This window comes from Trichechus manatus, unplaced genomic scaffold (genome assembly GCF_000243295.1).
Source record: "Trichechus manatus latirostris isolate Lorelei unplaced genomic scaffold, TriManLat1.0 scaffold00010, whole genome shotgun sequence".
In the NCBI taxonomy this organism is placed as follows: Eukaryota; Metazoa; Chordata; class Mammalia; order Sirenia; family Trichechidae; genus Trichechus; species Trichechus manatus.
Genome location: NW_004443946.1, coordinates 6,897,263 through 6,911,738, shown reverse-complemented (window position 1 = coordinate 6,911,738; position 14,476 = coordinate 6,897,263). Strand labels below are relative to the sequence as shown.

Below are 14,476 nucleotides of genomic sequence, written 5' to 3'. Positions count from 1 at the left end.
AAGGCAAAAATTTCTAAAGTAGAATGTACTACAAATTATTCACTCTTTCACAGCCCCATGCACAACTGGGGTTCTGAGAAAGGTTAACAAACCACCTGTGGAAAGGAAATGGGAAATTTGAGTTTAATAAACGTGGCCCTCACTGTATACACAGCAAGTAAGCCTAGAGTAGAACTATTTTTCATAAAAGAAAGCAGTGGTGGCAGTGGCAAAGGTGGATATGGAAGTCTCCCTAATGTATGTACAGATAATTAGGTTACAAAGACTAGCCTAGCCTTGGAGGAGAGGAAAATGTCATAATGGACATGTTGCTGAAAGAGGGTTTATGGAGAAAGGGCTGTTTCTAGGCAGCCTATTTAAAATGCCTTAGTCACTTGCACAGGACTGTCTCAGGCTTCTTTTCTTTTTTTAAAGCAACAAATTTGCTCTGACTTGCTCAGGGAAGCCCAGAATTAGCTCTAAAGAATAAAATACATGGAAAAAATGCAAAGCCATGAAAATACGTTTTTAAAAAAGTTTTCAGATAATAGTACACAAAAGCAAACAAGTTTATCTTTAAAAATATCAAGTATCACATCCATAGACTATTCCTAATTATAATTACTTCTTAAAGCAACATTTGTCTTTGTTTACAAATACAGCAGCAGGTGATAAAACCTAACATCTCAAACAGATTGCTTACAGTTCATAATACAAATGTATATGTCTCACATCACATTTTAGGCAGTTTAACTTAAAATGCATAGACAATTACATACATTAAACTTGTCATTAAAGTCAATGAAAAACCACAATTTCAAGAAAAAAATACAAAAAATCTTTACAGAGCACTCATAAGTCAAGTTTACTTAATGGCAACAAATCAGTATCTGCTAATCAGTGACAGGCAATGAAAGTGCCTTCATCTAGGGAAAGAGAGGAAAAACATCCCATGACTGTACATTTGAGTAGTTACACTGATAAGCACTACACTTTTGGAAAGAAAAAAAAATCAGTTTCTTTAAAAAAAAAAAAAAAAAAAAGGTATACTGGACTCTGCCCTTTAAAATGCCCAGAAGCTGATCTGTAACTTCCACTAACAATATTAAAATATGTTCATCTATATAAAACTACTAATGAATTCAGTAAAGCCACCTGTAGACCATGAGCCTCTCAAGGACAGGGATTGATCTTTCACTGCTGTATCTCTGATCTCTGGCATATGGCAAAGCACCTGGACCATGGACATTTAAATGTCTGTTGAATGAATGCAGTCCTCCCATGTTTTCTAAAGCCAGAATTTGCAAGGCATTTCTTTAACACTGATTATTGGCAATTTTTTACTTGGCAGGATTTTGCAAACAAAAAGAACAGTGTCTGTCTTCAATACTAAATATTGCTTTATTAAAATTAGTCTTCCCTGAAAACTACCCACCACTTTCTATGCACAGAACAGAATTATGTGATTCATCTGAACTTAGATTTATAATTTTCAAATACTTTAACATTTGGTCTGTCCTTAAGTTTAATTTCCAGGGTTTAAAACTGGCGTTTTATAAAGCCAGCTCTAGATTATTCAGGGTGAGAAAGGAAGACATTGGCACTAACTCATTTAAAAATGTAGGCAATTGATATGTAACTTAGGCACAGTATTTTGAGTACAGCTATGTTCATCTATACAAACAGCTTCAAAAACCGTACACTTGAGTACTACAGGTGGCACTAATTATCTGTGAGGTAAAACATCATGGCACAATTGACTTTTTTCCCTAGAAAATATTCCAATATTCTATTGCAGTGGTGTGACTCGCCAAGGCCAAAAATTCACCCCTTTTCTTCTCTGCCCAATTGTTATTCTTTACTAAAGACAAGAAACAGCAAAATGGACAAACAAAGGAGGAGGACCTTGATTTAAAAAAAAAAAAAGAAAAAAATTATCGGCTATTCCCAAATAATATTTTAAACAAAATAGGGCTGTGGAGTCAGAGCTATATAAACCGCCTCTTCAAAAGTATGAAAAGATGTCAGGCTGAGTCCTGTATAGAGAAGTCAAGGTATTTTAAACACTCCTTTAAGGAGCATTTGATTCTTGCAAAATGTGTATGAAAGACTTAAGGTCTATATACTGTACCTTGCACTATTTCTATTTAAAAGTTTTAATTTTCACTGTGATTTTTAGGTTCAACCTCAGCACTGAAATATTTTAATTCGAAATCAAAGATTTTTAACTCCAGAAACATTATCCCTCAACACATCTCAATTATCTCCACCAAATTTAAAACCCTTGCTCTAAAGCCCAAATGCCAGCATGTATTCCCTTAAGACCAAATGTACTAACAAGCAGTCTCTGCCATAAACCAATCTCAGCCTAGCGTGACTTGTTTTGAAAGCCAACACTGTCCTCTGGTAAAGAAAAAAACCCTTCCTAGATGCTTTTCCCCTTCCTCCACTGAAACCTCTTCTGCTTTCAACTCCACCCTAAATCCAAAAGTATTTTTTGGCCCAGAGTATCCACAAGAATTGAGATTCCCTCCAATTGGAGAAATGGTGCTCTACAGAAATAAAGAGTATAAAAGCAAATTCTATGATCCCTTTGATTTCCATTCTTACATTTAAAAAAAAAACAAAAAAAAAACACCCCAACTCCCAGTCCCCCTCCCTCCCAACTTTCCAGATGGAAAGTCTTTGAAAGCTAAGGGTTAAAATGGCAGTATCATCTAGGGCACAATGGGCAATATGAGTTATTAACAAAGTTACACTTATGGGGAGTAGTAATCTCTAATCTTGTGTTCATGGCCCTGTAAATTCTTTCACAAAACATTTTCTTCCATAACCAAGACAAAAAAACCTGACCATTGTAGGTTCTCAAACTTGCTACCTCTTCTTTTAGTCAGACTATACCCTGTTGTGCACAGGGTTGCTATGAGTCGGAACTGACTTGCCGGCACCTAACAACACCCCCTCTCTAGTGTTACATTAAATACTCCATCGAAAGCTGGAGCTGGCAACTTATCTCAACATCAGGCAACCAAAATAACTATAAGGAGAGGGATCTTTGCTGTCAGCTCATTTTCCCTATCATCTTATCCCTGCAGTTACCTGACATTATGATACCAATTGCCACTGAGTAGATACCGACTCAGAACAACCCTACAGGACAGACTAGAACTGCCCCAAGGGTTTCCAAGGCTGTAATCTTTAAGGAATAGATTGCCACATCAAACCACCGATCTTTTGGTTAGCAGCCGAGTGCATAACCACTGTGCCACCAGGGCTCCCTGCATTATGATACTGATAATTTAAGTTATGACATCTCCTAAGGCTACCTGCCTTGTAAACTTCAGGCTACTTTGACAACAGATTCTAGGAGTGCTGTAGATGCTGCCACCTGCCCTTGCAAGGAAGTAAAAGACCAGGTGTGTCACTATGTAAGGGCTGCCTAACAACTTTCCCCAGCTTGAACATATCTCAACAAGTTAGTTTCTACCTGTATCAATTCTGAAAGCTTGAAATTTATCATCTCCTTAAAATAAGGGAGGCTTAAACACTGAATGTCCCTCAAAGGTGACCATCTTGCTTTCTTAAACGGAGGTAGCTATCAAATCATTAAAATTGGCAGCATTTGGCATTCTTACATTTTAATTGTAGGAGAAACAAACTATTAAATATTAGATTCCTCAACAGTGCTCCAGCATAAATCTCTCCAACACTGGTCCAATAAATCCACAATACACTTTTGAAACCCAATGGATACATTCAAAGTTTTAAAATGTTATTTAACAAATAACAAGGTCAGTTCTACTGTCAAACTCATTTATTCCAAATCTAACAATCTGATTTAAAGGTGCAGTGCCAAAAAGCTACTAGAGTTGTTCTGGTGGTTATAAACAATATTTAATATTTAAGCAACACAGTCATACTGCTTTAAACTCAGTTGCAGAGATCTACCATTTATTATTATTTTCCTGTGTTAAGAGGATACTTCTTTCAAGGATGGCACTCGATTCCACTTATTTACCTGTCAACAAATACAGAACTGAACTGTTAGCCATAAGCACTTTACAGAGATCCAGAAAACTATTAAAACTATTCAGGAAACAGTTAACATATTGTAACCAGACTCTGAAAGACAAATACACATTCTGAGTCTCACTTGTACAAAGAGAACAGCCATGTCTGTGTGAGTTAAGGTTCTCTAAACGTAACTGCTATATAATGTTTATGACAGACCACTAGAGTGTGCCAGTTTTCCTTATCAGGGAAGAATAAAGGATGTGCTCCTTAAAGAACTGAGGGAGAGGGGGACTACAGGGAATGGTCTGGGCAGAAAAGCTGCCTCAGGTTTTGTGGGAATGCAAATTTCTTGTTACTCTGAAGTAATTCCCAGGGGTTAGAGAATTTTTTCCTTCCTTGAACTCATCTCAAAGCAATATGGACATCTCATAATCCATTCTAAAGCAATAAAAAAAGAAGTCAATTCTCTAAGACCATAATTTACATACACATTGGCCTAGATTTAAAAAAAAAAAAAAAAGTTACATTTGTCTAAATGGCAGATTTAAGAGCTGTATGACCCATTTGGCTAAAAAGAAACCAAATTAGGTGGAACTCAAAAATTTTTTACTAACCAAAGCTCAAGGATAAAAATGGAACACTGGCTAGCTAATTAACTCAATATCTGATAATAATTACTGACAGTTTTAAATGTATATCCAAAATATAACCTCAAGAAGACCAGGAGTATTTCTCCTAAAGAAAGAACAGCTCAAAATGTTTAGAGGCATCATTTGTCTAAATTATGGCAATGTGATTTTCAAAGTGTGTTTATTTAAGGAAAAAGTAATTATAAAAAAACTGAAAATAATGTGCCAATCAAGTTGCAGATTCTAATAACAATCCACATCATCTTAGATTTTTAAGTGTGTGGTTTCACGTTTTAAACGAATTCTATCAAAGAGCTATTTAACATACTTAATCACTTTAACTTTCCATGAAAACCAAATAAAAATCACATTTGAATGATTTATGGTTTTATCTGATTGTTCCAACTGTACACCCAATTACAAGAGGCAGATATCTTCTCTGGGAGTTGCAAGAGTTGTTCTTTCATGAATGCCCTCTTAAGAATAATGAAACCAGCAATCTTTATATATGCACTCATGTGCATATATATGTACTTCAAAAAGCAAAGCGTCATCTCTTCGTCCATTGTTAACTTAATGGTAAGACTGCAATAGAAAAAAAAAAAAGTCAACTTCTACATTTTGTAAATGGAGTTTATTAACTCCTTTCTGTGGCATAAAATAGATGCTTAATAAATGCAAACAGCAAGTCATCTCATTTAATTATCTTGGCACACACTCTCCATAAAAAAAATAAAATAAAATTTTTAGAAGATCTAATAGCAAGAGGAGCCCTGGTGGCACAGTGGTTAAGGGCTCAGCTGCTAACCAAAAGGCTGGCCGTTCAAATCCACCAGCCACTCCCCGGAAACCCTATGGAGCAATTCCACTCTGTCCTACAGGGTTGCTATGAGTTGGAATTGACTCGACGGCAACAGGTTTGGTTTTTTTTTGTTTAATAGCAAGAAGTTGCAATAATGAAAGGAGGAAGAGTTTTGGGGCACTTAATATTGAGATTTTTCCTTTACAGCTGAGGTGGATGTTTGATTAATCTGGTTGGGAATCTGATTCATTATTTTGTGTAAACGAATTTATTTCCCCTAACCAAAACCTTGACTCTGCTCTTGGATACTTACTTGGCTTACCTCACTGAGGAGGTAGGATGTCTTTCTATTAAGTCATATGCCCTAGACAGGCTCCTCAACTAAGACGTCAACCCTACTCCAGCTTCACTGATGGTAAAGCACACAGCATTACATTTAACTGACAATACAGAATAGTGGTATAATCTTGAGCTCAATGCTGCTGAAGATCTAACAAACCTTGGCTGAGAAACACTATGGATAGTTGCCTGAAAGATGGGCTGTATTATACTTTCATTACCCTGGATTCTCTCAATATATACCTTCGTATCAAGCCAGACAGGCAGAAATTGCTTTTACTGAATTGTGCTTTGGTGTGATGCTATAAAGCAATATTGAGAAATGTTATTAAAAACAAAACAAAACAAAAAAAAAACCCACAGTCCAATAAAATGCATTTCAGAGTTTACCTCAATGATGCTGTTGAGGACACTGCTTACTATATTATAAAGTCTTTAGGGATCTTTGGGAAAAGTGTCTATTTCTAGTACCGAGAATACTTAACTTATAGTTTTATCCTTCTAAATGCTTTTCCTGAATTTCTGAAATTTACTCTTATATACCACACCCCCTTTATAAAGTTAAAAAGCTTTCTAATCATCCATCTAAAATCGTAGAGAAACAATCTTTCAGTTGTGCCTATATGACAATTAATGCATATTAAATAACAAATTAAGCACTCACATGGGGGCCACCAGGCATTGGCGGAGCACCAGAAGGTCCTGAAGGCACTTGAAAAGGATTACTGGGAGTGGGGTAGAGTCCTGGTGTGGGATATGATCCTGCAGGGGCAGGATATGGTGCTGGTGGTCCCCAGGTACCTGGTGGAACAGTGCCCCATGGAACAGGCGGTGCAGCCCCTGGAGCTTGGGGAGGAGGAGGAGCAGAATATGGCCCTGGAGATGGATATGGCATATTAGGGGTAGGATACTGCCCTCCCATTCCTGGTGCCCACGGTCCAGAAGACATGGATCCCCATGGACCTAAAGGACCAGCTGCAGCTGGATCCGTGGGTGCACCATAGGGTCTAGGAAGCTCGGGAAAGGGCATATTTGGTGTAGGATATGGCCCTGTGGGGCCAGGGCCTGGCACAGTTGGGGCTGGATAAGGACCACCAGGTGGGGGGCATGATGGTCCAGAAGGAGGAAAGGGTGCTGGGGGTCCTGGAGGCGGTGCAGTGGGAGGCACAGAGGGATACATTCCTGTTGGTGCAGGTCCAAAAGGCACAGTGGAAGGTGTTGCACTTGGTGGGAGTCCAGATGGCACAGAAGGTGGAGCACTTGGGTTATTCCAAGGGTTGGAGGCTGGCCAGCCTTGAGGAGGCTGACCAGGTTTTGTATTGCTAACAGCAGAGGTTTTGGCAGGAGAGTGTTCAGGTAGTGCATCTGCCAACTGGAATACAAAATAGACATATCTTATCTATCTTACCCAGGAACAAGTCATGCCAAACATGATTATAAACCCATATAGCATCTTTCAAAGCTAAATAGTTCAGTTTAAAGAACAACAGAAGTGACGTATTTTTACACAAATAACGCTCGCCTTCTACGTTTGTTTGCCAGCTGCATCCTCCCCCATGAGCTATTTTTGTAAGTGCCACTATGCTAATTTTTTTTTTACGTTTTTGCTGTAAAACAAAAAAATTAGCATAGCACACTTACAAAAATGCCTCGGGGGGACGACGACTGTGTGGCTGGTAAACAAACATAGAAGGCACACTCTACTTGCATAAAAATACAGTAATCACCTTTATAATTTTTTATTTAAGAATTTCTAAAGAAATACCATACAATGCATTTTGAAACACATTATATCTAAATAAACGAAGTCAAATCACTACCAAAATCACATGCCAAAAAACCCCGAAGAACCACAAAAGGTACCTCTTTTAAATTATAAGGCTTATATAGCCCACAGTTAGGAAGTCATTTTTCTTAAGAGCCATAAAACTTATCAAGGATAAATGTATCAACTTACCGAAAATTCATCAGACATTTTCCTAAAAAAAAAAAAATGAAAGAAAGAGAGAAAGAATATTTCAAAACTAGTGTTTTAACATTTCTTATATACTCTTTAAGGAACTTTCTATGTATTCATTGTCTTTACTTCAACAGAATCATAATCATTCAGGTAATATAGTTTTCTTTACATAGGAAAAATTTCCATAATAGCTCATATAGCCCTATCAACTTCATAACTGTACATTATAAAAAAATGATTCATAATTTAGTGCACAACCTCATTTTGGTGGCAGTTTAGGCTGCGTGCATTCTGGCTTGTTTTAAACAATGACACAGTGGATATCTCTGAACATTTATCTTTGCTCAGTTGTGAGACTCTACTACCAGGAAAAAGCACTAGAAGTAGAATTTACAGATTCAACTAGTAAGATTATTTAAATCCATCTAATAAAAATACTGTCCCCCAAAAAGTACATGCTTTTTTCTCTAACTTCTCTTTCACCACTAGATCTTATTAAATTTATAAATCTCTTCTAATATGGTAGATTACTACCATCATATTGTTATTTTGTAGTCTCTGGGTAGTACAAATGGTTAACATGCTCCACTGCTAACCTAAAGGTTGGAGGTTCAAGTCTACCCAGAAGTGCCATGGAAGAAAGGCCTGACAATCTACTTCTGAAAAATTAGCCATCGAAAACTCTATGAAACACAGTTCTACTCTGACACACAAGGGGTTACCGCGAGACAGAACTGATTTGATGGCAACTAGTAAAAACTTATTTTAACTTGCATTTCATTAATTATGGGGAAGGTGGAGCATCTTTTATTATTTAATACCCCATTTATACTTTTTCTGTGAATTCGCTCACGTCCTTTGACCACTTTTACCAAGTCTTTTAACCATTGTAACCTGTTGCCGTCCTCATAGTGACCCTATAGAACAGAGTAGAACCGCCCCATAGGGTGTCCAAGGAGCGCCTGGTGGATTTGAACTGCCAACCTTTTGGTTAGCAGCCAAGCTCTTAACCACTATGCCACCAGGGTTTCCAAGTCTTTTACTGAGGCTTAATTAACATTCAATAAAATATATGGATCTTAAGTCTTCAAGTTAACAAGCTCTGACAATTGTATATGCCCCTGAGAACAAGATACAGAACATTTTCACCCTCCAGAAAGTTTACTTGTGCTCCTTTCCAATCAACTCCTCACACACGCCCTCCAGCAATCACTTTCTGAGTTTTGCTTGTTCTCTGACTTCATATAAGTGGAATAAGACAGTACGTACTTTACTTTTGACGATTTGACTGTTTAGTAGTACATCTTTTTTTCTCACTGCTTTGCAAGATAGTAAGGAAATTAGGCCTGTCTGTCTTATATGAGGCTTGGAGCCCTGGTGGCAAAGTGGTTAAGAGTTCGGCTGTTAACAAGGTGGGCAGTTCGAATCCACCAGCCACTCCTTGGAAACCCTATGGGGCAGTTCTACTCTGTCCGATAGGGTCACTATGAGTCAGAAGCGACTCGATGGCAACAGGTTTTTGTGTCTTACGAAACAAATATTTTTCTGCTGAGTTCCTATTATCTATTGATCTGTTAACTGGTATTTTGGGGTACTACAAACGCTTAGTATCATGTAGTCAAATTTATCATCTTTCCCTACGTGTGGCTTCTGGATTTTGTGATATATTTACAAAGTCATTCCCACTCAAAAGGAGCCCTGGTGGCACAGTGCTGGCTGCTAACTGAAAGGTTGGTGGTTTGAACCCACCAGCCACTCCTCAGGAGAAAAATGTGGCATTCTGCTTCTGCGAAGATTACAGCCTTGGAAACCCGAAGGGGCAGTCAGTTCTATACTGTCCTACAGGGTCACTATGAGTCAGAATCGACTCAATGGCAACGGGTTTGGTTTTGGTTTTCCCACTCAAAGATTACAAAAAAAATTCACCTATACTTTCTTATAGTGTTTTTATTGTTTAACTTTTTTTGTTTAAAATTGTTTAATTCTTCCCCTAAACAATTACAGAATAATTTCTTTTCTCAAAGAATTTGACAAACCACTTATAACACATTCTACTGTCAATATTGACAACTAATGTTTACTGAACATTTATCACAGAACAGGCACCATGTTAAGTACCTTACTTAGGTGCATCCTCTAACACTCCTCAGGGTCCTATGGTGCAAATTTTATTATCATTCCCAGTTTACAGCTAGAGAAAAGGAAGCTTACCAAATTAAGGTCACAGAGCTAGTGACAGGTAGAGAAGGCACAAAAGCTGACTCCAGAGCCTCGACTCTTAAAAACCAGACTACACAGCCTCCATCAGTTCCCACAGGTGTGGTGGACTTTAGTCTTTTTTACTGATCTGCACATTACGATTCTATTTTAATTACAGTAGCTTTATATTTTAACAAATTTAAAGCTAATCACCCTATGATTACTGTTCTTTTCTCAGATTTTCCTAAATCGTCTCCTGTTTATTTTTTCCACACCATTTTATAAAAAATTAAAATAAAATGTATTCTGATTGGAATTGCATCAAATTTACATACCAATTTAGGGGGTATCTGATATATTTAAAGTATCAACTCTTCTCATTCAAGTACAGGTATGTCTTCCTAGTTCCTAAAATTATCATTTATATCACTCAGCAATTTGTTTTCTTGATCAGGTCCTACACATTTTCTGTAAGATAGATTTCTAACTTAAACTTTTTCTTGTGGTTGTAAACAAGCTCTTTTCTTCCATTATATTTTCTAACTGGTTGTTCATATACAGAAAAGGTTTTTAAAATTTTAATATATTACTTTTGTAAGCAGCCACATTACTGAATTATTCTATTCCTAAAAGTTTCTCAGTTAATTCTCTGGGTTTTCCGTGTAAATAATAATAATAGCAGAAAATAATTTTATCTTCTTTTTCTAATATTTATGCCTCTTTTCTCTTTTGCCTCAGCTAGAGCTTAAACCAATAGTGTTAACTAGTGACAGTGAGTGCTGGTCTGGTTCCCAGCTCTCCTGGGAATGTGTCTAGTGTTTAAGTATGATCCTCATTTTTAGTTTGGATTAAAAAAAAATTATATTAAGAAAGTTTCTATTTATGCCTACATTACTATATTTAGGAGCCCTGGTGGTGCAGTGGTAGCTATTCCTATTTTACTAGTTAAAAAAAATAAAAATCAAAGACACTGAATTTTTTCAGAAAACCTTTCAACATCTAATGAACTGATCTCAGTTTTTCTCCTTTGACCTATCAATCGTTAATTATATGAAAAGATTGCTTAATATCAAGCCATCTTGCATTCCTAGAATTTTATTTTTTAGTATAATTTGATTATTACAAAGAATGATAAAGAAAAAGATCATGAAACCTACTAAGTTGCAATAGTTAGGCTTTATATCCCTGCATTCTATTCAGAATACTAAAAAACCACTTCTAATGTATAGCAAATAGAATCATTCACATGTCCAGGTTTATTTACACTAAAACGTCGTATCACACAACAACAGAGAACTCCTAGAACCAACACAAAAACAAAAATTAAAAAAAAAAAAGCTTATCGTAACAAGACACACTACTATATACACGCTGGAGCTGTTTTTAATGGTATTATCAGTGCATGACAAATTTAAAGTATACACAGGACTAACATGCTTTTCAAACAAAGTGAGCCTTTCTGAAAGAGAAAACTGGTTCTGTATCAAAGTTCACTTTAATTCTGGAGCAGAGAATCTACCAAAGTAAACCATTCAATTTCAAATGGTTTTACTATTCAGGTTTTTATTACTCTTTTCTCTCATTTTTCGAAAAATATATATACACTATATACAGTTAACCAGTCATACAAATACATAAAAATGTAAATTATTCCACCAGTTAATAAAAGTTAAACTGATTCACAACTCTGGCTTGAAAATTTTTAAGCTCAAAATCAAATCCTGGAAGATAGAGGAGGTGCCAGAACCTGATAATTAAAATAGTGAAGGCCTGACCAAAGGGATTAGAAATAGGTGACATCCTGTTCTACGGCACTGCTGCAAAGTGACCTGCTCTCCATGCCTAGAATAGACAATGTTCAAGTGGAAGCATTCCAATCTGCTCTTTGGGGGATACACACATTCTAAAAATGGTAAAAAAAACAGTAGGAGATCAGTGTTTCAATGAAAAGAGTTTCAGAACGTAAAAATATCTAGATTTTCCAAAAGTTATTCCAAAAATATTTGAATTATGCTAATTACTATAAGGATAGCATAATCCTGAACTTACAAAAAAGTAAAAATGTTTATAATAAAGAAAGGTTTTCATTTTTTTCTTTTGGAAGAAACTAAAGATATTATTTCCAAAACTTTCCATTACTACTTTATGACAAGATTTACGCATTGTTTGGAAAAGGATTGTACTTTATGAGCAACAAGATTAGTAATTACAAAAAAGCACAAAATTTTGACATATACTAGAAAAGCAAAACATAACATTTCCGTGAACTTCTATGGCATTCAAAGTAAAAATGCGAATTCAATCATCATGAGGTTTAATGCCACAACTTACTAGTGACTATTGACAAGAAATGTTTTAGAGGGCCACTAAACTGTGACAGGGCGTAAGAGTATGGGACTACATGATTGTGAAAAATGGACAACAATCCTTTTGACTGTCTTTTGACAAAGGCAAGCTGCTTAACCAGAGACTATTTTCTCATTTCTGAAACAGTTATAATAACCCCTGACTACTTAAAAGTAACATTTTATAATCTCTAAAGTGCTATAAACATGTTAAGATATTAAGAGAAACTAAGGGAAGTCAGATAGGATTTTTGTGTTGATTTGTTCAGTACTGGGGGAGGGTGATAGTAGTGTATCATACTGAAAATATAGATTTTGAATTAGAGTACATATATATTTTTTCCAATACTAGCTCATTTATCAGGTACTTTTTTTTTTTTTAACATTTGGACAACTCAAGAAATCAGGGTTTTAAAGTTTCTGAACATTTTAATTCTCTTCAAAATATTTAATTTCAAAAATTCAATTTTTCAACAATCTTATGTCAGCCACATTTTAAACACTTATTTAGATGCTGGAGCCTGGTGGCGCAGTGGTTAAGAGCTTGGCTGCTAACCAAAAGGTCGGCAGTTCAAATCCACCAGCCGCTCCTTGGAAACCCTATGGGACAGTTCTACTCTGTCCTACAGGGTCGCCAGGAGTCAGAATCGACTTGAAGCAATGGGTTTGGTGGGGTTTTTTTTTTTTTTAATTTAGATGCTAAGGAGCCCAGGTGGGGCAGAGGTTAAGCACTCCGCTACTAACCAAAAGACTGGCAGGCAGTTCAAACTCACCAGGCCACTCCACGGGAGAAAGATGTGGCAATCTGCTTCCATAAAGATTACAGCCTTCGTAACCCTACTCTATCTTATAGGGTAACCATTAGTTGGAATCTGACTCAATGGGCACAGAGTTTAGATACTACTGAAATTATATGTGCCAGGCACTGTGTTGGGCTCTGGGGAAAACAACCGTATTTCATGGAGCAAATCCTTAAGGAATTCAGTCTAGTGGAAAACTACCACTAAACAGCAATAATATTACCTGGGGTAAGCACAGGACATTATGCAAATACTTGAAAACAAAACCAAAACTCGTTACAGACTAGTTGATTCCTACTCAAACCAATCTTATAAGACATAGTAGAACTGCCTCATAGAGTTTCCAAGGAGCAGCTGGTGAATCTGAACGGCCAATCTTTTTGGTTGGAAGCCGAGCTCTTAACCACTGTGCCACCAGGGTTCCTGGGAGTACCTCAGAAAGGCCCGTAAGGAGTTAAGGAAGGGTTATCGGGGCAAGGATTCCTGAGAAGTAGTGCCTCTGCAGTCTAGATGAGCTGGTGTAGGTGGTGGGATGGGACCTAGGGAAAGGAGAGCAGTTTGTGCAAAAGCTGTGAAGGAGGCAAGAGAACTTTTAAAGTGCAAGCAGTTCAGATTGGCTGGAATATAGTGAGCGGGAAGAGATATGAAAGTCTCAGCAGAGAGATGTTAGACCAGGGTCTGAATCCTATTCAGTCATTACTAAGAACAGACCCATAACACTGTGAGGGACTAAATGGGATTTTGTAAATCAAGTACCCACAACAGTGCCTGGAAAATAGTCGGTGGGCACAAATACCAAATTCTTTAGTCTGTCTTTGTATACTGGCATATGGTTAAGAGCGAAGGTTGAAAGTATGACTGCCTAGATAAACCTGCAGCTCTTCCCTTCCAAACTATAGAAGCAAAAAGAAGATACGAATAGCATCCACCTCCCAGATTTACGGTGAGACTTATATATTAGGTAAACACCGTTAGTCACTGCCTGACAGCAGAAACTCAACAAAGGTCACTATTATAGGTCCACAAACCCTCACTGCAGTTCTAAATCTAAAAACCTCTGAAAACTAAATAAACTTTCCCAAGTTTGGCACAAAACTTTTTTGGTGTCAAAATCTGACCTGAAGCTATTTATGTTGTTGTTAAGTGCCAACAAGTCGGTTTCCACTTACAGCAACCCTATGTACAACATAACAAAACAGTGCCCGGTCCTGCGCCACTCTCACAACCATTGCTATGTCTGAGCCCACTGATGCAGCTACTGAGTCAACCTATCTTGTTGAAGATCTTCCTCTTTTTCGCTGACCCTCTCCTTTACCAAGTATGACATCTTTCTCCAGGGACTGATTCCTCCTGATAACATGTCCAAAGTACCTGAGATGAAGTCTCACCATCCTCACTTCTAAGGAGCA

The 14,476-nt window shown here is 37.1% G+C and overlaps 1 protein-coding gene across 1 annotated transcript in view; it reads right to left on the bottom strand.

Moving 5' to 3' along the window:
* Positions 1-500: 500 nt before the first annotated feature.
* Positions 501-14,476, bottom strand: part of MAPK1IP1L (mitogen-activated protein kinase 1 interacting protein 1 like) — a 17,136-nt gene continuing 3,160 nt past the window's right edge. Inside the window, exons 2-4 of the mRNA XM_004370884.2 lie at positions 7,721-7,742; positions 6,428-7,135; positions 501-5,207 (exon numbers count right to left, since the gene is read on the bottom strand). Of these exons, the coding sequence (XP_004370941.1) occupies positions 5,196-5,207; positions 6,428-7,135; positions 7,721-7,738 (738 nt within the window). The 5' untranslated portion in view covers positions 7,739-7,742 and the 3' untranslated portion in view covers positions 501-5,195. The remainder of the gene's footprint in view (positions 5,208-6,427; positions 7,136-7,720; positions 7,743-14,476) is intronic.